At 43.9% G+C, this 27,788-nt stretch overlaps 1 protein-coding gene across 1 annotated transcript in view; it reads right to left on the reverse strand.

The window, feature by feature from the left end:
• Positions 1-27,788, reverse strand: part of CCDC149 (coiled-coil domain containing 149) — a 96,920-nt gene that overhangs the window by 8,704 nt on the left and 60,428 nt on the right. Inside the window, 7 exon segments of the mRNA XM_022566616.2 lie at positions 20-136; positions 6,126-6,202; positions 14,475-14,619; positions 16,850-16,934; positions 18,338-18,410; positions 19,124-19,296; positions 20,102-20,218. Coding sequence (XP_022422324.2) covers positions 20-136; positions 6,126-6,202; positions 14,475-14,619; positions 16,850-16,934; positions 18,338-18,410; positions 19,124-19,296; positions 20,102-20,218 — 787 coding nt within the window.

The raw sequence follows: 27,788 nt of genomic DNA on the forward strand, positions 1-27,788 counted from the left end.
GAAATCAAGGGCTGCTTACCATCCTTGGGACTCGCTTTGTTCTCAGTGAGCTGCTCGACGAACTTGAGCAGTGGGGATCTCGACCTCTGCGTGGTGGGAAGAGCGGGGTCACCAAACAGTATGGTGTCTTTGCCTCCTGTCATGGAAAAGAGGAAAATGGACATATTATGTCACCACTGGAGTCACGGTCACACTCATCCCACACAAAGGACTGGCTGTTTGGGTGAACAAGGCACCTTCTTCAGTTATAGGGAGTGCTGTGGGAGGGAAAGGGCCAGCATTGCCCTCTCTGCAGTGCGAGGACCCGGCAGAAACGTCCAGGGCCAGCTGTCTTTGAGTCCTAGAGTCTGCTTAGGACATGGCTGCCCACAAATGCCACCGTTAAGGGGTAGCCTGCTATGTCTGCCAAAAACTGAGTGGCTTTGATCTGGGTGAGACAATAACAATAATAACGACAGCAGTAGAGTGCTTTGAGCGCAGGCTCTGGAGCCACGCTGTAGTGCTTGTGTCCTGGACCCCATCGCTTGCTGGCTGGGCGGCCTTGGGCAAGTCACTGAACCTCTCTGAGCCTCAGAGCCCTCATCTGTAAAGTAAGGAAGAGTAACAGCACCCACCTCATGGGGTGGTAGTGATAAAATGAACTGATTCATGTAAAGCACTTAGGCATTTCGTCAGCGCTCAATAAATTTCACACATTGAATTATTACTTTATGGTGGAGACAGAACTGCCCTACACGTATCTCTGATTTCATTAGCTTTGGTCATTTAGATCGAATCATAAGTATGTCATAAGGCAGGTAGCATCAGGTTCCCTAAATGGTCACAGCTAAACTCTACTTAGGACATAGAGACCTGCACCAGCCAAAGCCTTTTATGGATTCACATGAACTCCCTGAGTGGATAGAGAAAGCCTGAGGCAAAGAGAAGGAGGAAAGGAAAACCACTACAACTCTACTTTTGAGGCCATGGCAAGGTGTGGGGGTGAGGATGAGGGAAGCGTGGCTTTGAAACACGAGCTGATGAGCACGGACACATGGACACAAGACACGCACACAGAAAGTGATGCTGCCCCAGGGATGAGGAGAGCCCTGCAGGTAGGATTTGATCCCAAACTCCTGCCCATGAGCCCTGAAGATTCTCTCGGCGGGAACCACCATGCCAACAGCAAAATCCCTGGGGGCCATGGCCCAGCCCATGCTCCAGCCTCAACTGTCTGACTTTGGATGACACCTTATCTGAAGCCAAGTCACTTGAACGTCTCTGGGGCTCAGATCAGAGGCTCTAAAGTTCTATGACTCTACTCAGTTTCAGGTTTGGCAGAGCACAGAATGGTATTTGGGTCAAGATGTCCACTCCCTTGGATAGCCAGGTGAACCTTGGTCTGTGCCTCGGAGCCCTCAACTTGTTTATAATACTACCCTCCCTGTAGGCCATGCACGTCTTATTAACTTGATTTCCAAGACTGTAGTAGAGAGTTTGGCGTATGGCAGGTGCTTCATGAACAGCTGATAACTGTGCATAAAATGGCTGATGCATTCTTGGAAATCCTGATGTCTTGGTGGGCATGGGGGCTTGCAGCTGCCACAGGCAGATGGCGTATGTTACTAGCAGCCATTGGTCTCTGGTTTCCGCTATATGAAGGTCATCCCAGAAGAGAAATCTGATAGGAGCTGACCCTGAAGTTCTCCACCAGCACAGCTATTGTCTCAAGTGGAAAAAGTCCCGAAATCTTCAGGACCACAGCCTGGAGAGGTTTCCCAAGGAGAATCATTTGAGCTATACCTTGGGATATTTTAAGAGGCTCTCAGAATGAAGTCAACCCAGTCAGGACTCTTTTGTGCTGCAAAGATAAAATCTAGAAACACCATGAGGAACTAATGGTCGTTATGAAGCCATAGCAGGTGCCGCAGGTGAGCTTCCTTTGTTTCTCTCCACCAAGGCAACAGTTACTGTCCTCAAGTCAGGGACGGGACTGCAATTCCTGACCCATCTTTCTCTAGAAGGTAGGCTGGAAGCTCTCTAACCGTAAGGGGACTCAGGAAGAGGCACACTCTGCACTCTGTGTCCCAACAAACCTCTTCCAAGTCCCCTCTGCCCTGTGGCCAAGGAATCAGAATTATGGGCAGAGTTGGGAGCTGGCTGTAGCCGAGTGACTAAGGCACCAGGTGGATGGTGCGGGGAGCCTCGGCCCTTCCTATTGTGAGGAATTCTCCAGGGCAGCATGTCTCCGTGGCTGTTTCCAACCACAGGGATTATCCACTCCGCAATGGCTCCTCAAAAACACTGGTACCAGCACATAGAACTTCTCCAAGGATCTGAGCAACAGGCATGCAGACAAGGGAAATAGAAGCCGCCATTCATCCATTTCCAGTCAAAGTAGGGGCTGGGGAGAAGTTAAAAACCTCCCTAAATCCCTGCCTGCAGAGATCATTTCCTTATCTGATGGTAAAATGCCAAGATTTGGTTTTTGCAAAATATTTGAAGAATTCAAAGACCTTCCTCAGAAGACTCTCAGTTCTACTGTTTCCAACTAAGCCCGGATTCTATCTGTGTTGACTAAATTGAGCTCTAAACTGATGGTCTGCTATCTCCTAGTTGCACTTTGGCTCTTGGGACTGGGGAGTGGGGTGAGGGAGATCCACGAACTAGATGTGAACCACAACCAATGTAGGTCACACAGGCCCTTCCATTCAACTGGTGTTTGAGTTTCTGGAAGCCCTCCTCATTCCCTGTAATACAACGTCCCTCGTCCCCTTCTCCAAAATGTGCCAGTTACTTTCAAAATGCACATTTCCTCATCAGGCTGATGTTGAGAGTGGAGAACAGAGAATTCAAATAAAAAGCTCAAAGAGCCAGGCTCTGCTCTTGCCAGATTTTTTTCTGGCTTTCAGTATTTCTTTCCAGAGCATGAGCACATCCAGGAAATCTCCCGAGTCCCCCCCTTCCCCCCAAGCATGATTCTCACCTGCAGACTCCAGCATAAGGCTGGGAGAATGAGGCTGACAGGTAGGGGCTGAGGAAGGTGGAGGGTCATTCCTCCCTGAAGGGCATGGCCAACCAGCCCACCCCCTGGCTTCCTCAAAATAGCCCCGTGCCTTTCCCACTTCTCAGGGACCCGTTAAACAGTCTGGAGTACACTCTGCTTTCCAGATGATTTTTCCATGTGGGCTGTGACATCTGTTAGACTTGTCTACTTCCCAGCAAGATCACACATTTGGCCCAACTTTATCAGACACCATCAAGAGCTATATATTGTTGGCTGAGAGAGCGAGGCGGGAGGGAGAAGAGAGTCAAAGGAAAATCATAGCATGCTCCAAGTCCAAGAGTAATTCTGCCTTATAGTAATGAGTGATGGGCTCCTTCACAATGGTCCTTTAAAGTCTCAGGATAGATGGTTCCAGCTTCTGAATTTTTCTTCTCCAATTCAACTTGCTTTGAGAACCAATCCCCAGCTGATCTAATCTACACTCTACAACCCCCAGCCCCTGTGTGTGTCCCTCTTCTCTGAATTGTACTTCCCCAGTGCAGGTGGAACACTGAAATGAAGATCTGAACACCTGAGTTCAGCCTCTGTGGTCTTAGGTATCACCTAACTTCCTGAGCTTCTGTTTTCTTATCTAAAATGAGGGGATCAGACTAGATCAGGAAAGAGAAAAATGTTTTCTCTCACATATCTACTCTGACCAAGAGGTGGCTTCTTGGAAAGCAAAAATGCAAGACTGTTTTTAGGACCACATGTGAGATCAGCAAGCAGTGATGTGATTGATTAGCAATGCCTGCCACTGGCATGAGAATGGTGTTGGTTATATACACCACGCATTTGCCATCCTTGAACTTTTTGCTCTCATCTGTCCTTCTAAGTCCAGCATTCGATGACTTGGCACATTATTCCCTCACACACTAACATCTTTATCACTTAATTGATACTTAATTATGTAATATTTTGTGCTTTCTTTTCACTGTTTGATGCATATTCATCTTACTTCCCTAGTGGGACTGTAGATTCTTGGAGGGGGCGAGGGGCATGTCTAGAATGCCTGGTACAGGATTGAATTCACAAAGCTGATGCTCAGAAAGGTATCAGTATATTATGGGTTGATTTATTAGAGAAGCCACTGATCCTTTCAAGATGCTGGTAAATAAGAGAGAGCTAGCAATTCTCTGAAACCACTGGGACTCAATCCCCTCCAGTTGGCTGAAATCCTATGATTTGGCTCTTACTTGGGGAAAGAGGAAGAGGAAGAAGAGAAGAGAAAAGTGGAATAAGAAGAGGAAAAGGAGGTGGAAGAGGAAGAAGAGAAGGAAAAAAGAACATACTTCCTCTTGCTCCGCTATTCAGAAGGTTAAATGGAGACCACAGAACAATGAGCAGACAGGAGAGACTGGTCTGATTTGCACTAAAAGAGGCCACTCCCCACCCCCCAATCTCACCAGGGTTTGAAAATGATCGTAAGGTGACACCTCATTACAGCCCCCTTCATCACTGCACCAGGGCAGTGCTATCGCCATTACATAAACTGTGTCAGATCAGGGGGAATTGCCGCTCTTTATTTCTGTCTTCCCACTTTGTATCTATGTGGAGGCCAGAGATTAGAACAAACATGGCTAGGGCGTAAAATCCATTCAGTTACTGCCATCCAAACTAATTTTACCATTTAATATTTGCTTTGTGCTAATTGAATTCTCTATTTCAATTGGCTGTTCTAATCAGAAAAGTGCAAGGATACATAGAGAACGCATTTCTATTTATTTACATGCAGGGATGATATTAATGCACTGCTATTAGCCACAAACAAAGATATTTCAAATAGAACATACTCCCAAATCCTACGGAAACATTGTAGCTCAGGCCTTCAGGCAGCAAAAAAAAAAAAAAAAAGGAAAGAAACAACTGTTATTGCATAATAGCCATTCTAACCTAGACCAAACAACAGCAGAGATAGGAAATTCTCAGCATTCTTTCATTTATTCAACTTCCATCTTTTTACATAAGTTGTAGAAATAAAACATTGTGAAATCTCACTAAGTCATTTGGAGAGAAAAAAAAAAAAATCCAAACTCCAGTACATGAACAGAAATAGCAATCTGACTGCACAAATAAACGAAAAATTTGCCTGACTGTGTTGAAATTCAATGCAATAAAAGAAAAGCCTTCAAAGGAGATAAGGTTTTAACTGCATCAAAATGTTCTTGTGCAAAATGGATCATTCAAATCCCCAGGATGGCACTTGCCACTAATTAGGTCTGTTAGGTCTTTTGACATCAAGTTCAAGGAATCTCTACTAAAAACTCCAATTTATAAAACACACTTCCAGGCAACCTAAGGTGGCTATTCAGATTTATGTTAAGAAAGCATGTGGTTTTGTCCATGTCCCCGTGGCAATGTTAATTTCTCATCCATTACAAGGAAGCAACCAATATGATTTCAAGGGTAGAAAAGGGTTTGTGCAGAAAGGTTAAGTAACTAAAAATATTCCTACAAAGTTGTTTCCAGGGAAAGAGGAGGTGGTGGAAATGATAAATATAACTTTCTGGAGAATGTGAAGAGAAAGAATAGCTGACAGGGGTCTCACGGAGGGGGTATTTTACCAGGACAAATGGGTAAATATAGCTAATTAAAGTGAAACATCAGTTTCTTCACACCCTGTACAACTGCAAAAAATAATCTCCAGAGGAAGTTTTGATTTTCGATCTATGTAGCAAATGGGATTGGGGGGGGCGAAGAGAGAAGGAGGTTATAAAGTGCATTTGGGATAGACAATTGTTGGTTCTTATATTCATTTTTAGGGGTGATGATTAAATTGAATACATCTCTATAAGACACCTACAGGGAAAAAAATGAAGCAATTTACCATACTCGTAAAAGTTAAAAATAAAATATATACAGACATACAGAATGACAATTTCAGAATTTAGATTAGCAAAACTTCATAGTTCACCTTGCATATTTATTATTTTTTTCTGATTCCTCCAAAATGATGGCTTCTAAGTTTAAAACACTTGTAGATTTCTGAGCAACGATCATCAAATAAAAGAACATTAAAAAGGTAAAGTCTGCTCTGCAAATTTTCAAAACAAGAAACTTTTTTTTCAAAAAAAGAAAATTTTCATGAAGTTCTACTTACCTGGAAGACTCCACAAACCAGAAACTTCCAGAGTTCTTAATTTTTTCTCCAGTTCAGCCACCCGATTCCCTAGGATTCTGGAAAAGGGGAGAGAATGACAATAGACACCAATGAACATGGATCTCATCAGCTCTCAGGGCTGTGAGCAGGATACTTGGGAAGCCCCCTAGTGCCCTAATAGAGACAACATGTTTTGAGACTTAGATATATGCTAAAAACTGTGTGTGTGTGTTTGCTACACACACACATACTCTATTGGAAGTACATATGAAAATATAAAGTGAATAATTAAAAATGATTTAAAAATTACTGAAATGTTGCCATTCAAGTGAATCTTCTCACACAAAGGTAGCTGCACAGCCAAACAATGATTCTACCATTGCCCAGACATCTTACATCATTTCTATTTGCTCAATGCTAAAGATGACACTTAATTTTGAATACTCTTACAAGTATCACACCCTGATTCTTTGAGGGTGGATCTGAGTTTCAGAAACAACCAAGTCTAACAAATAATATGAAAGAACATGCTTGGTAATGTTGCTTAGAGGTAATAAAATAATAAGATCTGCCTTCTTAGACCTAAACTATGGCTTACAGATGTCCATATCCTTGATATCTAGCATAATGTCTGGTAGATGGTAGGTGCTCAATAAATATATTTGATTAAATAAATGCTTTCCTTTTTTTCATGGCTTGTAATGATCTCCGGAGAGAATTTAAAAATAGGCATATCAAAAACTTTTCAGAAATTACAGAATCACTAGAATAATTACATTGCCTTCCAAGGTGCCCATTCTGACTCACTGTGATGTATAAGATCTAGAATGTGTATTTGAACAGATTACTCTGTTTACTTGGAAGCCAAACTTTGTCTATATGCATGGAAAGACATAAATGTGGGCATATATTTTCCCTCCTTCACTCTACACAAAATTAAATATAGTTGGGAAATGATTTGATAGTCATCTAAAACTTCAATCATTTTCCATTGGCCCGGAAATTGAAAAACCAGTCTTTATCTTTGGCAGATTTTCTTGGCATTGCTGTGCTAAAATGATGTAGAAATCACCTTAATAGCCAAGTTTCAAATCCTTTCAGCAGGAGAAACCAGAACACCAGAATTGTTCTTCTACCTCTCTTTATATTCCAGACATAGCTGCACACACCCACATACATACCGAGACATGAATATGTATATATCTCCACATATATATGTGGCTTTGAATTCATCCTTATTTTACCTGAATTCACTTGCGGCGTCTTAATTAATATTCCCTTTGAGTTCACAGAAAACTCTTTGACATGACTCTATGTGGTTTTGTTCATCTAGGTACTTAGAGTTTTCTTTTCTTCTTTTCCTTAAGTCTTAAATTCTCCATAGTTATCAATTACTTTCAATTTTCACTCTATGTGTTGGGTCTACTCTGCTTTCATGTCTCTGACCCCTCAATAAACACCTCTTTTCGTAATCTCACTTTCAATATTTTGCTCAGACCCTCTGATCCGAGCTCCCTTTTCACCAGCTGATGGGTCTGAGATGCAATCACAGCAGTGTTCAAGCTGATGCCTGCTTCTTAGCGAGATCAGATCATCTGTATGTGGCTGCCTCTTGGAAACAAAAGATAAGGCTTAACTCTTCTGTGGACAATGAAGAATGCCGTCAGGGCAACGTTCAAAGGCGTGGTGCAGAGACATTTGGCTGCATTTTTTCTGATGGTCCTGGATAACGCAGCCATGTCTCCCAGAAATGCACTGAGGTGAATTTGCTGGGGTCCCTAACAACCTACTCTCAGGGACTCTGCCTAAGTTTGTCAGGGCTGACTGCTTTCTTCTTTAGCCTGACATAAGCATCTGATGCAGGGCTGGAGGTGATAAAATGGACCCAGCAGAAGTTGTGGTAGTAGTAATAGTAACAATAATGCCATCAATAACAATAACAACTACACCACAGTTAACACAAATAGCAACTAATCTTTCCTGAGTCCCAGGTCTGAGTCAGAGCCTATGCCAAACACCTACTAAATATGCATTTTTTAATCTGACCTGGCAAAAACTCTGCAGCGTTGACTGTATTTTTATCCTCCTTTTACACGTGTGAACTCTAACAAACAGAGAGGTTAAGCAACTTGTCCAAGGACACATAGTTCATCTCAAAGCTGTGTCTTTCCCCAACCCCCAGTGTTCTCACCCACCACACTCGACTCCTCCCATTAGAAAACAGAGGCAGGGAAGTTAGTTAACTTAACCAAAACCTCATGTAGGACTCAGCTGGTGATGAGTCTGGATTTTTAACCTATACCTCAGTCTGCCTCCCAAGTACATGCTCTTAACCAATAACCCCCTAATGGCACTAGAAAACCAGCATTCTCACACCTAAAGCAAGTTCTCTTTAAAACCGTTCATAACTGATATATGGATGCAGCCATAGCTGGACTTGCAAAATATAACCCAAGATACTTCAAATGACAGAGAGTCTTCTAACTGGCCTCACACTGAACAGATATGGCAGGTGGTCCACGGAACGTGGTGTGATGCAGCCCACAGAGAGAAGGGGGTTATCTGAGTCTCAATAGCTGGCAGTATTCATAGATGGAGACAGTAGAAGTACAGACAGGGTCTGTTCAATGAAGTTCAACCAATCCAACAATTACTGAGGCTGTAGGGGACACTGAAGAGAAGCAGACCCTGTCCCTGCATTTAGGGACTAAAATTCTGGTGGGAGACAGACAGACGCACACAAACAGACACACACAAGGACAGTACCAGCGGGAGGCTTCAACAATAGCTGATCACTTGTTCTGTACCAGGTATTACTCTAAGCCTTGCACAAATATTATCTCCCTTAGCCCCTTGTGACAACAGATGAGGTAGCTCTTATTACGTTTATTAGAGGCCAACTAACTTGCCCTGGGTGACACAGCTGGTAAGTGGAGGGTCCCGAATCAAAACCCGAGCCTGGAAATACACAAGTCCTTCAGTAGAACTGTGGAGAGGACTGTGAAGATTAAATGAAAGATGAATCCAGAGCGGCTTGTAGGGACCGAGATCATGAATGATCTTGCTGCCATATGGAGAATGGCGAGACTTTTATTCATTGGCCACAAGGAGATATTGAAGGGTTGTAAGCAGAGAAGCAGCATAAGGAAGTTTAAGAAAACTGGTTTTGATGTGGGGTTGAGAATGAACTGGAAGGAGGATGAGTGGAAGCAGAAAGACCAGTTAGGAGAGTGTTGTACTGGGCGGTGATGACGATGGCTCAAAGGAGGCAGAGGGGATGCAGGGAAGCCAAAGGGATGGAGTAATAATACGGAGGAAGATGAGAAGTTGGAGGTGCCTACGGGATATCGGGGTAGACAGCTGCACAACTGGGAGACAGGAGGATCTGGGAGAGCGAAGATGAGAGTGTACGCTGGGGGTGGGTCTGCTCCCCAGCAGAATGTGAGATGTCAGAAGAACGGAGGGCCAGAGCACCACCCGCGGAAGGTGAGAAAGGACCAGAGAAGCACAGGCGGAGAGGGGAGAGGAGCGCCAGGGGCATGTGGGGAAGGGGAGAGAAGGTTCCCGGTGGGGCAGCATGGTCAGTATCGTCATTCTACAAGGTGGTCACACAGGATGAAAAAGGCCGCTAAGAAGACATGCCCCACCCTTGAGAGAGCTGTTACAAGACAGAGGAAGGGGTGAAATCCAGAATCCAAGTGACAGGGGTGGGAAAAGCTGCCTATGAGAAGGTTGAAGCAGTGAATATAGATGACTCTTCAAGTAGTTTAGCAGGGAATCCAAGGAGACAGCCAGGGCAGTAGCCTGAGGCATAAACAGGCTTGAGAGAGGTTTTTTTTTTTTTTTTTTTTTTTGTAGGACGGGAGAGATTTTAAAATAAAATTTTTATTTAGCGGTGGCTTGTTTTAGGATAGGGGAGATTTCAGCATATGTCTACCCAGTAGTCTAGAAAAATCCTCCAGATGCCAGGCTTCTAGAGAGATTTTCAGTAGTAGTTTCTGATGATAGCAACATCACAGGAAATCTGCAAAGACAGAACGAACCCAGGAGCCGGCCACCACTGTGCCGCTGTCCTTGCTCTCTGGACAACACAGCAAGCAAGAATCTCTGAGTGAGGGTCCTGGGGGGAGCCCGATCCCAAAGAGGAAGAGGTGGCCGTGGCCCGCCACAGACTGGAGAGAACTGTGCCCCCCACCTCCATCCCACGGGACCCTCTTTTGAATCTCTGCTCTGATCCCCGACAGCTCCCGCTGCTTCCGAGACCTTGAACTTCCAAGGTCTTGAACTACCACTGGCCAGGGAGTGGGGAGCGCAGTGAGGAGTTTTAGGCAAAGCACAGAGGGTAGCGAAAGGCCAGCGTATCCTCACGTACTAACCACCACGGCTATCACCCCAGCACTGGCAGAGTGATGGCTTGCTGGGAAGGGCTGGAGGACCAAAGGTGGTGTGCTGCGAGACACAACTCTTAACGTCTGTCTCTTCATTAATGCTTTGCCACCTGTTTCTAAGACAGTGAACCCCGCCCCTTCTTTAACCATAGCTAGACAACTGCAAACTCACAAGGAGTCCCTCAAGCAAAATGCTTATTAATTGAACTTCCTCTCAAAACAGAAAGTCCTAGGTTTATCCATCAGTGCTTCAAGGTGGCTCCCACTGGGCCTTCTCAGTGCCGGGGGGTGGGGGGTGGGGGGGCGGAGGGGGGGTGTGCCAGGCAGTGAAGAAGCAGTAGGGGGAGCACACTCTTACAGAACAGAGCACCTGTATTCCTACTTCTAATGCTCCAGACAAACAAAGCTATTTTTAAATCTTAGGTACAAAAGGCTCAATCATGGGGGACAACAGCAAGCAGACCAAATGCACATTTTATTCTTAGCCCTCACTCCATCTGTTGTATAATTCGTTTCTTTCCATACCCCCAAATAAAGCATTTATTGAAAGTGTGAAACTTAAGACCCTCGAAGGATTAAAAATGGCACATTAGGTACTTTATGTACTGATATGAGGCAATCTTCAAGATCTATTGTTATGAGAGAAGAAAGCAAGGTGGAAGACAGTGAAAAAAACTTTTTCTGATGAATACTAGCTGCCATTTGTAAAAAAAAAACTAAAAAAAAAAAGAAAATCTATGTCTATATAAATATATATGAGCATTTATGTGTGTCTATATAAATGTACTATGCGTTTGCTTATATATGCATCCTTGGAGAGGATACATAAAAAAGGAGGAATGGTGGTTTCTTCCAGGCAGGGGAATCGGGTGGCTGACAGATAAAAGTAGTTTGGAGATATATTGTTGCTCAACCTTTTAAAACGTAAATCAACAGATGGTTCAAAATTATTAAATAGTAGTTAAAAATGGAAAGGTACATTAAAAAAATAAAGCCAGCAAAATGAAAATGTCTGTCTCTCTCAACAGAGGGCGAGAGCCCATGGCACCTGGGGATGTGTGTGGTTGCAGTGGAGTATGGGAGGAACATATAAGGAAATCAATCTGTCACAAGAGGCGGGAGTGTCAGGCCAGCAGCTTGGGGATACTGAGTTTGGCAGGCGGTGGGACTCAGCTGGGCTTTTCGGTGGAGGCTTGTGTCGTGATAGGCACTGTAGCTGGCAGGTGGGTCTGAGTGTGGCTGGGCAAGCAGTGGAGGAGGTGAGCTGGGGTCTGAGGATGGAGGGTTGATGGGAGGATCTTCCCAAGGACAAGGTAATGGTCTGGTGGGAAGGAAGAAGAAGGGGCAGGTAGGAGATGTACACTGAAGGACCTTGGCAAGCACTCAGGAAATATATACTGAATAAGTGAATGAATGCATGAAAACCATAAAACTTAATGCCTGTTTGCATGTGAGTATTAAGGGAACAGGAACAAAGGGTTAGAGGACATTCAATCATCCATTCATCAAGTAGTCACGAGCACCCACTGCGGGCCCAGCACTATCCGACATACTGGGAGAGAACAGTGACCAAAGTGGACAAACATACTGGCCCTGGGACAGCTTCAACCTGAGTGAAGTGGAAGTTGGTCAAACCTAGGTATTAGGATGGTGAGCAGAGCACGTTAAATATTCTTCAAATCACGCTTTAAATGGCTGCATGGTATTGTGCCTTATGGATTTACGGTAATCTTAACCATTCTCCAATTTAAAAATGCTTGGGTTGTTTCCGTTTTTTTCACTCTTATAAATGAATCCACAGTGAACCACCTTATGTATAAACCTAGGGCATCATTCTGATTTTTTTCTTTAGGATAAATTCCTAGAAGCGGACCCTCTGGGTCAAAGGGCACAAGCATTTCAAAGTATTTAAAATGTACTAAGGGATGGATGCTCCAGACTCTAGACTCATTGAATCTGAGTGATTCAATGAGGGTGAGAAAGTGGGGTTTGGGGGTACTGGTGACCTCCAAAGGAAGATTGCTATGGAAAATTCACAAGAGGTCTTGGGAGGTGTTGAAGCGAGGTGATCTTTTATTCCTGCCCAGTGGCATCACTGGGGGCTTTGCTAAAATCCAGAATCCTGATATTCCCTCCAGAAACCCCTCTAAATCTGCATTTCTAAACAAGCACCCCCTCCAGGTAATTCTAACACAGGTGCCCCCCAGAACACACTTTGAGGGGGTGGCTATTGAAGAAGTAGAGGTGGCCTCTTGTTCACAAAGATTGGAGGTGAGTGGAGCTCACGGGAACCCTTTGGGGGGTTCAGGAAGACCTGGGAGGTTTCCGGGTGAAGATGCAGAAGCAGGACGAGGGGCAGAAGTTGAAGAGGTTGAAAGAGGAGGTCACAGGAGAGCTGGGACCCAAAGGAGGGAGGACGGTGTGGACCAACAGGACAGTGTGTTGGTGTGCTTCCCGGAGACTGGAGGGATAGGATGGAAGACATTGCTTTGGCGGGAGCAGCAAGCCTTGTGGCTCAGGATAGGCAGGTTTGGTTTTCTCAGTAAAAGAGGAGCTGAGGTCACCTGCTGGGAACAGACTAGGGTTTAGAAGACCTGAGGAGGTTTGAAAGAGCCCCAGTGGGTGCCTTATAGGGAGCTGGTGAGGACAGAGAAGGCTCCTGGGGACACTGCCGGGGGCAGGGGAGTCTACCTGAATAAAACAGACCTGGTACCTATTCTGGGGAGACTCCCGTGTCTTCGTCCTCCCCCAGAGGCATATCTCCATTTTGGCATCTGGCTGTTTCAGTCCTTGATTAAGATTTCTTTCAAAGGAATTTTTAGAACTTCTTCTGTCAATAAATTACCCCTGTCATCCCTTTGAGATTGCCCAGACTCCCTCCACTGCTCTCTGCCCTCTTTTATATATATCTTAATCTCCTGCTCAATCTTCCCTTTACTCCCGGCCTCTCTTTTTGTTATTTTGTTTTTACAATACTCTCCATCATTTTCCAGTTGCCTCTCTCCTTGCACCCCGCCTCGCCGGGCCCCCCATTCCCTGACCCTTCCCTGTTCGTGCTGGAAGCCCAGCCTTGGGCACTTGCTCCTGTATTCCACGCTTACATTTTGCTTCCACGTGTAGGTCTTATAAGCAGGACCAGCTACATAATTGGCAGAGCTCAGAGCAAAATGAAAACTCAGGGCCCCCTTATTCGAAAAAGATTAAGATTTTCGAGATGGTGACGCAAAGCGTTGATTAGACCAAGTGCAGGGACCTTCTGGGCACTGGGCCATGTGTGACTGCATGAGTCTCTGGTCCTCAAAGCTGGCCCTGTTTGCAATGTGTTTTGCTTTAGTTTATTGTTTATTCACCGTTCTCTGAACTCTTCCAATTTTGCTTCTGTTGTCCTGACCTGCTACTTTAACTTGCTTGATTTTGCCCAACATAGTCAACATATCTATAGTAACCAAATAAGACATTCTGTTTTAATTATTGTTTTTTTTCCACCATCTTTTTTGCTGATCTGGAAAAGTGGCACAAGACTCCATTCTAGGCCCAGCTGCCTGAAAGTTGATGTTTGGGTGTTCCTGCTATTCAGAGCCCAAGTAAGCTGTGCTGTGAGGTTAAAATGGCACGGGGAGGTGCCTCCCCTAGAGAAGATGTGGAGGAGAGTAGATTAAGTTCCCCCGGGCAAGCATACCATCAAAATCAGCCAGGTAATATGCACTAGTCTGTGAGTGGCTCAGAGTAAGCATTCAATAAGCAAGAACCAGTATTATTTCCATGTTGGTTCCAGCTGAGAGCCAAGATGCTGTCATAATGCAGAAGCACAGTTCTAGCTCAATAAGTTTCCCTCCAGATTTAAGGGCTCTTCTTCCCTTAAGGCCGGCAGGCCCACCACCTGGTTGCCACCCACTGCTGAGAGTCATTGTCTCACATATCTCCTGCACCCCACCCTGCACCCCAGGGTCCAGCCACCTACTTGTTGGTCTGCCTCTGGTGCTGGATCACCATGTTTTTCTCATGGATTGTCTCCAACAGGGCTGTTGCCAGAGATTTCAGATCAGAAATGGACTGTGGAGTGGCTGGGAGGCTGCACCCGTGATCCTCAGATAACAGATCCTGAACTGGGTGGGATATAAAATTTACAACTCAGTCTTAAATCCTTCTGGAACGTTGGAATGCAAACCAATGTCAGTTCTTCCTGGATAATGAAGCTGGGATCAGTTCCCGGCTTCCACACGCTACTGTGTTGTAATTGAAGAGTCCACTTCAAGTGTCAAAAGTGAAAAAAAATAAAATTTAGTGTGAGGGTTAAACAGAAAGGAGGAAGTACTCATGGACTTTTAGCAACACCTTTTATTTAAAGGATAATAATTTTTTGCATTTGTCCAGTATTTTATGCTTTTGAAACACTCATGCTGACTAACTCATTTGAGGCTTCGAATTTTAAAAAGAACATGGAAAATGTTATTTATTCCCATTTCATGGACAGAAAAGCAAGGTGCTGATGGATTAAAAACATTAGCTGAAGGTCGCACAGCAATGCAAATGCAAATGACTCTAGTCCTGAGCTCCTGGCTTTATATCACAGCTTCCCACAGTACCCTTGGTGGGTGGTAAGATAACGTAGGAGATTATTTAGAACACAAAATATATTTTGTATATGCATGTTTTTAGAAACTAAGAGATAACCCCAAAAGACCACAACCACTTGTATTCCTATGAGACAGAAAAAAGAAGAAATAATATAAATCTCTCATTATATGTCTTTGAACACCATTTCCTATATGCCTATATGCAGACACACAAATTCACACATTTCTCTCCAAAAATGGGAAAAAGCTCTGCTTTTTTCACTTAACCTTATGTCTCACCATGAATATCTACTGAAATCTAAAGTGTAACGGCTGCTTGGTAGTCCATGCATAGATCTACAGTAGTTTATTTAATTGCTCCTGGACAATTATGTTGTTTCCAATGTTTTTTATTATAACTAACGTAGGAAGAACTTTCTTGAGGCAAAATGCTTGCATATGTCTGTAATCATTTCTTGTTGGCTCAAAGGGGATCAGTTTAAGGCTTTTTATAACAGAGAACCAAACGGTTCTCTAGAAAGGTTGTGCCTGGTTGACGGCTCTGCCAGCGTGTTTGAGTGTGGCTAGCATTCCCCAGGTCGGTGACGGGACTGGGTCTCAACATTCAAACATCCAACATTCAAAGGCTATCAAGGATATCCAGAGCTACACTTAGATGGGCTACTTCACGTTTGTATAGAGGGTGTCCTTTTCTAGTTGAGTGAAAAAAAAAAAAAAGAAGTTGCTTGGAAAAGTGCCTTGATTATTAGGTAGTCTGGAGATTCACCATTTTTTGTTAATCCCCCGTAGCTCTGATGAGGACTGCCACGTGATCCTTGCTGGTCTGCACTGCCAACAAGCCCAAAACAGGCCAGTCCAGCACGATCCACTTGAGGATCATGGTTAGAACTGAATTCCCAAATATTAAGTGTCAGAAGCAAGCTCTCTGCTATTTATTTCCCCTGACTCTTCCTGGAAGATCATTATTTTTCATTGGAATCGACAAGAAGGAGGAACAAAATTGCAATCAATAAAAGCTTCTTTAGAGCTTCCCTGGTGGCGCAGTGGTTGGGAGTCCGCCTGCCGATGCAGGGGACACGGGTTCGTGACCCGGTCCGGGAGGATCCCACATGCCGCAGAGTGGCTGGGCCCGTGAGCCATGGCCACTTAGCCTGCGCGTCCGGAGCCTGTGCTCCGCAACGGGAGAGGCCACAGCAGTGAAAAGCCTGCGTACCGCAAAAAAAATAAAAAATAAAAATAAATAAAAGCTTCTTTGAAAAAGGCACATGTGCCATGGTAAAATGACTTCAGCAGCTGTGAGACTTTTCTAGTCTGATCATAGAGGCCAGGAAAAGGAGAGACTCAATGAGGATGGAACAGACACTTGGAGGTGCTAACCTGGTGATTACAGAAGGGAAAACATTCTGGAAAGAGGAGCATAGTTAGGGGAATAGATGCAAATGGGGTCCAGTCATTAGAGAGACCTCTAAGGCAGCGGCTCTCAAAGCAGGGTCCCCGAAGCAGCATCAGCATTATCTGGGAACTTTTTAGAAATGCATATTCTCCGGGCTCACCCTAGACCTAGTAAATCAGAAACTCTTGAGGTGGGACCCAGTAATCTGTGTGTTAATAAGCCCTCCAGGCAATCCTGATGCAGGTGGAAGTTTGGGGGTGACTGCTCTAAGGATCACTTCCATTCCCAATTCAAAAAATGAGATGTGGGCCCACAGTGCTAGCATTCTGTGATCATAGGTGGTCCCTCCCAGAAAATGACCCCTACCTTGCTTTGCAGACAGGACTCCAGTCAGAGCACTGCTGCTGGATTTACCCTGGCCTTTTGAGTTTTTCCGTCTCTCAAGAGCATTCTAAAGCAGCATTGGGAGAAAACAAAAACCTCTGTCAGAAAAGCCAATAATGGAAAAATACCTAATTCCGGTAGATGCATCCTCCCATCCAGCACACAAGAACTCTTTACAAACTCCAAATGCTAGCCCAACTTTTAAAATTCAGAGTCCCTGCCAGAGAGTTATGATTTTTATGGACCTGGTAAAGAGTTTTGTTTTTTTCTTTTTAAGTTGGTGCCCAGCAGAATTACAGCAATTATATCCTCCTATATATAGAAGGTACTCAATGCATATTCGTTAAACTAAATCAAATCTGAAGCAAGAACTCAGTCTAATGTGTGAAGTCACTAGTTATGGAAACCCCTTCCAAACAGACATGAGATGGAGACTAGGTTTACTTTCATGGAGCAATGCCAAAAGATCATTAGTGGTGTCTGGAAGGTTTCTGTGGCTGGACTGGAAGAAAAGCCATGATTGATTAATGAAATCTGCCATGGACTCAAGGTTAAGGAAGTGCATATGTGTCATTCCTAGAACAGAACGTTACATTAAAATTGATATGTGCTACACAGCCAGTGCTTGGCACATAGAAGAACTGAATAAATGTTGTTAAGTGAATGCATATACACATTTTTTAAATTATGTATTAATTATACAACTTTAAGAGCTGTATTCTTCTTTGGCTGTGTGTGTATATATAGATGGGTGTAAACTCAAGTGGGGCCCCCCCGCCCCAGATTGTTAAAGGAGGAACAGCATGGAGACTTCTGAGAAAAAAGTGAACGTCAAAAGCCAGGAATATGAGATGGCTGCCCCAGCACAGAGACGGCTGCAAAACTTCACCCTCAGGAAGAGAAATCAATCTATTTTCAAAGCAGAGAAACCCAGGAGATTTTGCTAATTATAACACAACTAACATCTGCAGAAACATATTATCTAACGAATGGCACTGGAATTACACTAAATAACAGTGGGGAGAATTTAAACATTCTGTCCTTTTAGTGTGACGTGAACATTATCGTTTAGATTGTGATTTCCCAATCTTTGTTTCTTCATTGCTCAGAAATCATTTTCTTATGGATGATTAGGAGACAAAGAACATCTGATGACAGAACACTTTATAGAAAAGCTGGATAGGAAACCTAATTTAATATAGGCCGAGGCTGTATAGTGGTCACATCCAGATTCTGGTGGTCTCAGTGTGCCCTGTCCAGATAACAGAAGCAGCTCTTGCAAAACCTGTTTTTGTTGTGTTTGCCGTTTGGGGTTTAATTCTTACTGGTTCCTCAGTTAAAGCTCTTATTGAACTATCTGGGAGGGCAGGCAAGCACTAGAGTATCTTTGGCACATAAAAGGGAATTAAAATAGAATGACACTTAGATGTACAATAGTGAATCATCACCGTCACCATCATGATTTTCTACCTTGTATTTGGCAATGTTAGATTTCAAGAGGTTGACCTCTTCATGAAGTTGCTTTAATCTCTCTTGAAGGTACCTGAAAAAGAATATATACAACTAGGAAGAGTTTGGAAGCAAAATAAAAAACATACACTCAAGTAGGAGAGGATAAAAAGAAAACCACACACCCAAAGAGCCGCCTTTTACCTACAGTGCCTTCCCACCACTGAAAGCAGAAAAAGTGCCCCTTGGTGACCTCTTCTTAAATGGATGTGATCAAGGTCAAGTACGCCCAAATCACTGAAACCTCACTTTAGGACAGCCCTCTGCCGAGATCCCCTGAGGGATATCAACACAGTTTTCACATAATTCTCATTAAGATGATCCCACTGGGAAGCAAGGCAGCAAGAGGCAATACCAGACACAGCATTAAGTTAGTCACATACACACACTGAAATTTGCCTCTGGGAAAAGAGACAGCTAAGGGAATTTCTCAATTTATTTTTTTATTCTTTTCTGTCTTCTTGATAGCAATAATAAGCAGCTTTCACTGGTTCCCTACCCTTCTCACCCAACCGGGGAGGGCAGGGGGAAAGAGGGTATGGATGTAGGCATGTAAGCATGTGGTTCTTCTTTTCTTACTGCTACAACTAACGTGTGACATTAATATCATTGTTTTAGGGTTGAGACTTTCCTTTCACTGTAAGGCTATTTTCTTAAATGTAAATAGGGCTGCAAATAACTCCCAGCCTGCAGGCAAGTGGAGAGCCAGCATCCTACCCCAGTGCGGGCCTGGGACTGGTCACTTACCTGTTCTCCATACACAGGGCATCCACGTCAATGATTCGGTTCTCGTGGCCGCTCAGGATGTGGTTTAGCTCCTGGTTGAGCCTCTCGACTTTGTCCTGGTAGGAAGACCGCTCTTCTTTAACATCCTGAAGCTCGTCCATAGAGGCCTGCAGGTCATGCTCCAGAGACTCAATCTGAAACCAAAGAAGTGCCCTTACTCAAGGTATTCTGCAGGCATCAGCTTTATGGTTAGCGACGAGCCTTCCACTTGGCTGACTGACTTTTAGAGAGCTTATTAATACCAGTGTCTGCTATAAAACTGTAAGTGCCACACATCGGAATATGATAAAAGCTAAAAGCAAGGAACAACTTCCGGCCAGACACTTACTATATCCAAGATGAGATGGATTGCAGCAGCTTGGAAACACAGAACTGATCACTTACCAACTGCAGCCTGCCCTAAAGCCAGGGGCTCGGAGAGGGCAAATCGAGATATTGGGAACAACAGCCAGTGTCTTACAAATACATACTTTTTCAAACCACTCTAGACCCAGAAATCATGTTCTGCTCTTCAAAACCAATTAGTGAGAGGAGAAAAACGAAGTCTAGGCTCTCTAAGCTGTTCCCTAACTAGGGCTCCGTACCCGTTGAGATTTTGCCTAAAAAGCATCCACTCAGCATTTCAGTGGAAACTTGCAAATTAAGGCCAGTCTGTCATGTTTGTTCTCTCCCTGTCTATCCTGGTTATGGGGGAGGTTTCTTGTTGTGTTCAGAACAATGGCACCCAAAGTAAGAGAGCAGACCTGCTGGAAGACAGAAATGCAAAAGGCTGCTTGGGAACCTAGCAGTAAATGCATTCAAACTGCATCTTCCTTCCTCCTCTAATCGCGTTCCAAGCACCCCACAGTCTCTGAGAAACTGGGGCACAGTCTACTCTTCTCTGTGTCACGCTCAGCTGTGCAAACATATCCCCCACTCATAACAGATGTTGGCGATAACCTGTTCCCTTGCTCTCTCCAGCTGCTGAACCAAATCTTCACGCTCATGGGCTGCAAAGTGCCGCACGCCGATTTCTTCGTCTCCCAGCCTCTGTTTGGCAATTGTCATTCTCAAGAGCTGCATTTTCCATTGGTAGAAAAAGAAGAGAGAGAGGGAGAGAGAGTTAAAATGAATAGATCCAAACGAAACCCCAAGCATACTAGGCAGAAAGTGTTGGAAGTTAAGATTTTCCAAGAAATACTGGAGAAAGGCACAAGACAAAGAAATTTCTTGCCAATATCATTAATTAAAAAAAATTTTTTTAATCCATATTGTATGTACAGACACATGTGTGCACACATACACCTATAAGGCTAACGGGAACACAGGCCTGGGCATCTGAAGGGGGATAGCCTGTTTAGCCCTGCCATAGTGAGGGAAAAAAACTCTGGGTCTCTTTTAAATTTAGCAAAGATTAAAAAATGATAACACAATGTTGTAAAGTATCTGCTAAGATGGGCATGCTCCCACATTCTTAACAGTTAGGCTATGTTATCAAGAGCCTTAAAAATGTCCCTATCTGACTCTTGCATCTCAGTGCTAATTCAGATTTAAGCCTAAGTAACCTCATCGCCTCTCACCCCATGAATGCTGACAATGGATGAAATACTTTGCTGTAGTTCCGGACTTAAACGCTGGGGAAGAAACTTAATTTTCTTTTTTGCACAACTCAGGAAAACAGCTACTGTGCAGAGTTTCCTTTCTGACCTCAGCAGATGAACTGGACTGACCAGTGTTAATTCAGATTTAAGAAATTATCTGAATCTTGGTTTGAGTAGATTCGGGATCTACATGCAATATTAACTTGATCGGATACCTTTTATATTTTCACATGTATACATAGGCTCTCCTCACCCTCATCAACATCCATTAGTTACTGAACTCTGTGAACTGGCACTGAAACATTACAATGTTTTTGTTGCTCCAGTTTTGTAAAGTTATACAGTGCAATACCTGTTACTTTTCAGAGACAAACCAAAGGTTAATTTCTCTAGGTTCTTGCTGTTTGCTTTAGCAGCATTTGATGGAGGATCTTTTTATATATATATACATTTGTAATAGATGAAAAATAAACCAGATTACAAATCCCATTTTTTTTGAAGCAAACCATGTATCAGGTTTTTAGTCCAAATTGTGTAGTATAAGTTAAATTGCATTCTATTAACCCATATGAGTGTATTTCTGTACCCATAGTTATGTTGAAATAAAGTTTTAAAAAGCAAAAAAAAAAAAAAAGTCCCTATCCAATGATCCAGTAACTCTACTTCTTATAATCTGGGCTAAGAATAATCCCAGACATGGACTAGCTTTAGGAAAAAAGAAAAAAGTAGACTGTGCTGTTATTTATAGAAAGAGTAAAAAAACAATAGAAACAATGTCCAACAATAGTGGAATGGCTAGGAAATGATAATGCAATCAATCAACTGATTGATTGTTTGATCAATCAATCAAACAGCAAGTTTCCAGCTGTTTAAAATGAGGTTGATGTGAACTATGTAGTACCATGGACATGCGGATGCTGCCACACTAAGTGGGAAAAAAAGCAGAAAACTAACTTGAACACGCAGTTTGGGGACTTCTCTGCCAGTCCAGTGGTTAAGACTCCATGCTTCCACAGCTGGGGGCCTGGGTTCAATCCCTGGTCAGGGAACTAAGATCCCACAAGCCACACAGTGCGACCAGAAAATAAATAAATAAATATTTTAAAAAAATGTTTAAATAAAGGCACTTTCCTGGCAGTCCAGTGGTTAAGACTCCGAGTTTCCAATACAGGGGGTGCAGGGGGCACGGGTTTGATCACTGGTCAGGGAACTAAGATCCCACATGATGTGCGGCACAGCCAAAAACAAAATATGCAGTATGATTGAAATTATACTAAGAACCCACATACAAAAGAAAAAAATTACCAAATACACTAAAACCCTTAAATGTGTAAGTTTAGGTGATGCAAGACTGTGTATGCTATCTGTTCTTTGTTTTCTAACTTTTAAAATAAATATACATGACTTTCATAACGTACTTTTTAAATGTTTTAAAATCCCTAGGAACTAAATTCTAGTCCTAAAAGTGTAATTTTCCAAAGCATCCCTGCAGAACCCTTGGCTTTCCCAGTCTCTGGGGCCGAGCTCCATGTGCAGCTCCAAACTTTCCAGTAGGGCCATGATGGAAACTATGTTAGAGACTCCAGGAAGGTCCAGTGGTCCCAGAGCATCCCCTACATGCCCTTCAGTGCCAAGCAGGTGGCCATTAAAAAGTGCTTTTTTGACTTTACAGCACTGCTTCTTGATGCTTCTTCGAAGGAGGTCGCAAGACTGATTCCTCCACCTCCCTGTAGGGTGGGTGTGTGCAGATGGGCTTCATATATGGATGAAATCCTGGGGACAGTTTTTTGCTGCCACACAGATCCAACCCATCCAGGAATCCCTGCTGGGGTATGCTCTCCCTCGTTCCTGCGTGGATTCTAAGGGATTTGTTGCCAATAGAGAAAATGGCTTTATTTTTCAAGTCCCTAAGGATTTAGGGGCAGGTGAGAAAGTTAAAAGCCAAGGTAGAATATTAACTATATAGGAATAATAAATAACAGCAATGAACTGTGCAGGAAATGATGACTACTGAAAAGTAAAGAGCATTTTCAAATGACACACATATATATATATATATATATTTTACATCTTTATTGGAGTATAATTGCTTTACAATGGTGTGTTAGTTTCTGCTTTATAACAAAGTGAATCAGTTATACATATACATGTGTTCCCATGTCTCTTCCCTCTTGTGTCTCCCTCCCTCCCACCCTGCCTATCCCACCCCTCCAGGCGGTCACAAAGCACCGAGCTGATCTCCCTGTGCTATGTGGCTGCTTCCCACTAGCTATCTACCTTTTCGTTTGGTAGTGTATATATGTCCATGCCTCTCTCTCGCTTTGTCACAGCTTTCCCTTCCCCCTCCCCATATCCTCAAGTCCATTCTCTAGTAGGTCTGTGTCTTTATTCCTGCAAATGACATATATTTGGGGTCCTTATTTGAAAACTACTCAGATGAACTGGACATATATTTATTGTGCATCTACTATGAGCAAATGCATCATTAGGATCAGCACACAATGTTCCAAGCAGGTGGAACAGCTTGTACAAAGGCCTAGCAGGGGACATACGGCACTTAGGTACACAGATGGCCATGCTTAATGGAATCCCCATTCCAAAGCTCAAGGATTCTGAATTTGTATACTTGCCTAATGCAAATTTATTTGTAGTCTCGAAATCAGCATTCATGGTGCTTTTGCATCATGAGGGGACATGTGCAGATAAACACAGAGCTGCAAAAACTGGGAAGCATCCCACAGGAACGTTCCCAGCTAAAGTGGAACAAGGCAATGCTCTGCTTTCTTGTTTTAGCTCATACTGTAAACAAGTGTCCTTTTCATGGTTTCTTTCGTGCCACTTTTTTTCACATTTTTGTGCTTTCTGTTGGTGTTTTGCCATTTAGAATGGCCCTCCTGTGCAGTGCTGGAGTGTTGTCTCGTGTTCCTGAGCACGAGAGGCCATGATGCGCCTTACAGAGAATATACGTGTGTTAGATGAGCTTCCTTCAGGCACGAGTTACAGTGCTATTGGCTGTGAGTTCAATGTTAAAGAATCAACAATATAAATTAAATAGGGTGACTTTAAAGAGAAACACATATAAAACAGTTCTATATTGATCAGGTGACAAAAATATTGTGACCAGAGGCTCAGAGGAACCTAATCTCCTATTTCCCCTAGGAACAATGGTTCAATATTCCCTAATTCAGTGTTTGCAGTGATTTTAGAGAATGTAACTATAGCAAATGTCAAGAAGCGGCTGTATTGTGAGAGGAACGGAGTTTATGTCAGAACTGGTTAATTTACCTGAAAGCCGATATGTGAAAACATCTTTCACATCACAGTCTTGGCTCAGGACTTTCAGAACCCCAGGTGAATACACAGAAAGACAAACAGCTAACCAAGTAAGAAACATTTCTCAGATGAAAGGGTCTAGGAACAAGAAGGCCTGTGCCACTTTTGGCATGAGGCAACAGGAGGTCTGCAACACGGCTTTGAAAGCGGGGCGCTTTTCCTCGTATGTGAAAAGCCAGACTGACAGCCTGAACTTTAAGTAATAAAACACCACTGAGGTTTTCCATTCACAGTACGCTTCGCCGAACACTTAATTTAGAATCACACAATTATGTTTGCTTAATGCCAATTAATTATTAAACATGTTTATTGAGGTCTGACAGCCATATAAGAGAGTCATCTTTTATATACTGGATGCCTGTTAAGCTTCAATAAACATGTTAACAATCATTTGGTGTTCAATGTGCATACAATATCGGCTATTAAATCTCAGGGCTGGACTAGATGAAACACTTATTTTTAAAAGTGAGGCCCAAGTTGGTAAAAGCTGGATCACTGGTTGGGTCTGACACTCAAGTTCAATCAGCTGAAGGGGCCCAAGGAGGCCATCGCAATAGGGATGGCAGCCCCAGGGAGAGTTCTCTTGCCTTCCCAGCTGACAGCTGATGGGCTCTGGAGTCCATCTGCCAGGGGGCAGGGGGGTGTTCTGGGGCCAAGTTCGAGAGCTGTGCAATCTCAGGTATATGCCTGAACTTCTCTGAGTCTTAGTATCCTTCACTGTAAGAATATGACAGTAACAGTACAGCTTTCTACTGGCCAAGGTTGCTGTAACTGTTGGGGCCCAGAGTAGGCTGCCCCCAAATGTGCCTCAATGGCATATTTATTATTTTGAATTAAAGTTACTTAAGAAATGCCCAACACACGAGGGACACTCTGACCCTCCTTTCTGTCACCCCGAAAGCAGGAAAAAAAAAAATCTCTCATGTGAAGGGTGCCCTCCTGCATCTGGAGGTAGAAGGATGCCCTTATCGCCAGAGATGGGGACTTGGGCGAGAAACCAGTATAAACAAACCCTGTTACTGCTTTAATTTACTACCCCAGGCCCAAACTCGGTTTAGATTCTTCACTAATTGGGCAACCCGAACCTAAGTTTCTTTGTCCTGTCAACTCCTCCCAAATTTATTATTTCTTTGTCTAAAAAGTATAAAAGTTATCTGCTTTGGGCACTTCTTAGGTCCCATGTCTATGGGACCAGCATGAATTAAAATGTGTTTCTTTTTCTCCTGGTAATCTGTCTCATGTCCAGCCACAAGAAATCAAGAAGCAGGGGATTCCCTATTGGTCCAGTGGTTAGGACTCTGCTCTTCCACTTCAGGGTTCAATCCCTGGTTGGGGAACTAAGATCCTGCATGTCGTGTGGGACTCCAAAAAAAAACACAGAGAAATCAAGGGGAGTAGAGGGGGCAATTTCCCCTACCCAACATTAAACACAAAGTAAGAGAGTGACGTTGTATTAAATGAGCATTTAATTTAGGAGAATTCAAATGTATGTGTCTGGCAAAAAGATGACGGGGAGAACCAAGTGGAGGAAGAGAGAGATGGAGAAGAGGGGATGGGAGAGAAATAAAAATGTTTTAAATTGGTGGCTCTACCCACCCCTGCTTTCAATGTCCCAGACTGAGAGCAAGGTGGGAGAGGGACTGATAATACATTTAGACAAAATCATATTGTTCATATTTATACATAAGACTCCTATTCAGGAGACACATGGCCACCTGCCCTGAACTTCATGGACAATTTAAGAGACCATCAAGGTGAATTTCTGCTAGACACAAGGTTTTGCCTCTTACCCGCTGACTTTAGAACCTAGTCCCAAGTAAGAGAAGATGAGATTTCTCTACCATACTTAGCACAGCCCCTGGAACATACAAAGTGCTTGATCAATGTCAGCTGCTATTACGATTATTGCTGTGATCATTGGTGTCCTCCTCCACGTGAGTCTCCCCACACATACGCCCACTGGGGAAGTCGATCTTTCTTCTAAGCTGGAGGAAGCCGAGCTGCTGAGCCAACCTTATCTGTAGACTGCAGGCAGTGAGGCTGATTTCCCACCTTGGAAGCTCTACGAAGCAACTGCTTGGAGTGCTTGATTTCCTACAATGGGGCCATCAAAACTGCACGGCTAGCCTCCCTGTGCCAACGCTTGAGGTGGATCAGTGCCCTGAGAGGCACGCACACGGCCACCAGGAGATGCATCCATTTGCTGATTTAGATGGAAATAAACATTTGTGAATGAATTATGGGTGTGAATCGTCCGCTTATGGATGAGGTGCGGCTGCAGCTGGGATGTGGCTGAGGGACAGGGCTGCAAAACGATGTGACAAGAGGCTCTTGGGCGCTCTCCCCCCACCCTGCCGATGGAGTCCAACTCCTCTGCCAAAGCCCTGCTCAAACTGTGGTCCCGCCAAGGCCCCCCAGTCGGAATGACTCGCTTCTTCCTTGATCTCTTCTTGGGCTTCATCCCTCATAGCCCTCAACAGTCTCTCCCTCCTCTTGTTTCCATTTGCCTGAATCCATTTTCTCCAACAGACAGTGGGAGGAAGACAGCTGGCAGCAGGAGCAGCTATTATTCTCCAGGTGTAATCTGTGTTCAGATCCTGTATCTGCGGATCCTAGTCACATGTCTTTGGCTGTCATCTAGCCTCACTGAGCCCCAAGTGACTTTAGTGGTTTTGAAAGTGGAGATTGCCTTAGTCTATTCAGGCTGCTATAACAGACTACCATCGACTGCATAGCTTATAAACGACAAACATTTATTTCTAGACGCTGGGAAGTCTAAGATCAAGGTGCTAGCAGGTTGGGTGTCTGGTGAGAGCCTGCTTCCTAGTTCATAGATGGCTGTCTTTTTTCTGTGTCCTCACATGGAGGAAGGGGTGAGAGAGCTCTCTAGGGTTCCTTTTATAAGGGCACTAATCCCATTCATGAGAGCTCCACCTTCATGATCTAATCACCTCCCAAAGGCTCCCACCTCCAAATACCATCACACTGGGGAGGAGGTTTCAACATATGAATTTTTGGGAGGTGACACAGTCTATAGCATTCCACCCTTTATTGCCCCCAAATTCATGTTCTTCTTACACGTGAAATACATTTACTCTATCCCAATAACCCCCAAAGAATTAACTGGTTCCAGCATCAACTCTTAAGTCTAAAGTCCAAAACCTCATCTAAATATCATCTAAATCAGGTATGGGTGAGACTCGAGGTGAGATGCATCCTGGGGCAAACTCCTCTCCACCTGTGAAATTGTGAAACCTAGCAAGTTATGTGCTTCCAAAATACAAAGGTGGGACACACACAGGAGCGACATTCCCATTCCAAATAGGCAGAAATAGGAAAGAAGGAAGGGGTGACAGGTCTCAAGTAAGTCCAAAACCTAACAGATCAAACAACGTTAAATGTTAAGGCTTAGGACTAAACCTCTGGCTCGATGCTCTGCCTTCCAGGCCCACTGGCAACATCACCGCCAAGGCTTGGCAGGACGGCCCTGCAGTGGCTCTGCTCTGGTGCCCTGCAGCTCTACTGGGCTGCGGTCTCAGCCCTGGGGCTCCGGGAGGGCCCCTCCATTCTAACCCAGGTGAAGGCAATCTGTCTCCCAGAGCCATGTACTCTAGGCCTGTGGCGGGAGTGGCAGCCTTGCTGGGCCCTAAATTAGCTTCCGGGTCATTCTTCTCTTGCCCTGAAAAATAGCGCCCGGCCTCTAATCCATACTA

This window comes from Delphinapterus leucas, chromosome 5, assembly GCF_059928025.1.
Source record: "Delphinapterus leucas isolate spDelLeu-1000000601 "Yukka" chromosome 5, BTC_Dleu_Yukka2, whole genome shotgun sequence".
Taxonomy (NCBI): Eukaryota; Metazoa; Chordata; class Mammalia; order Artiodactyla; family Monodontidae; genus Delphinapterus; species Delphinapterus leucas.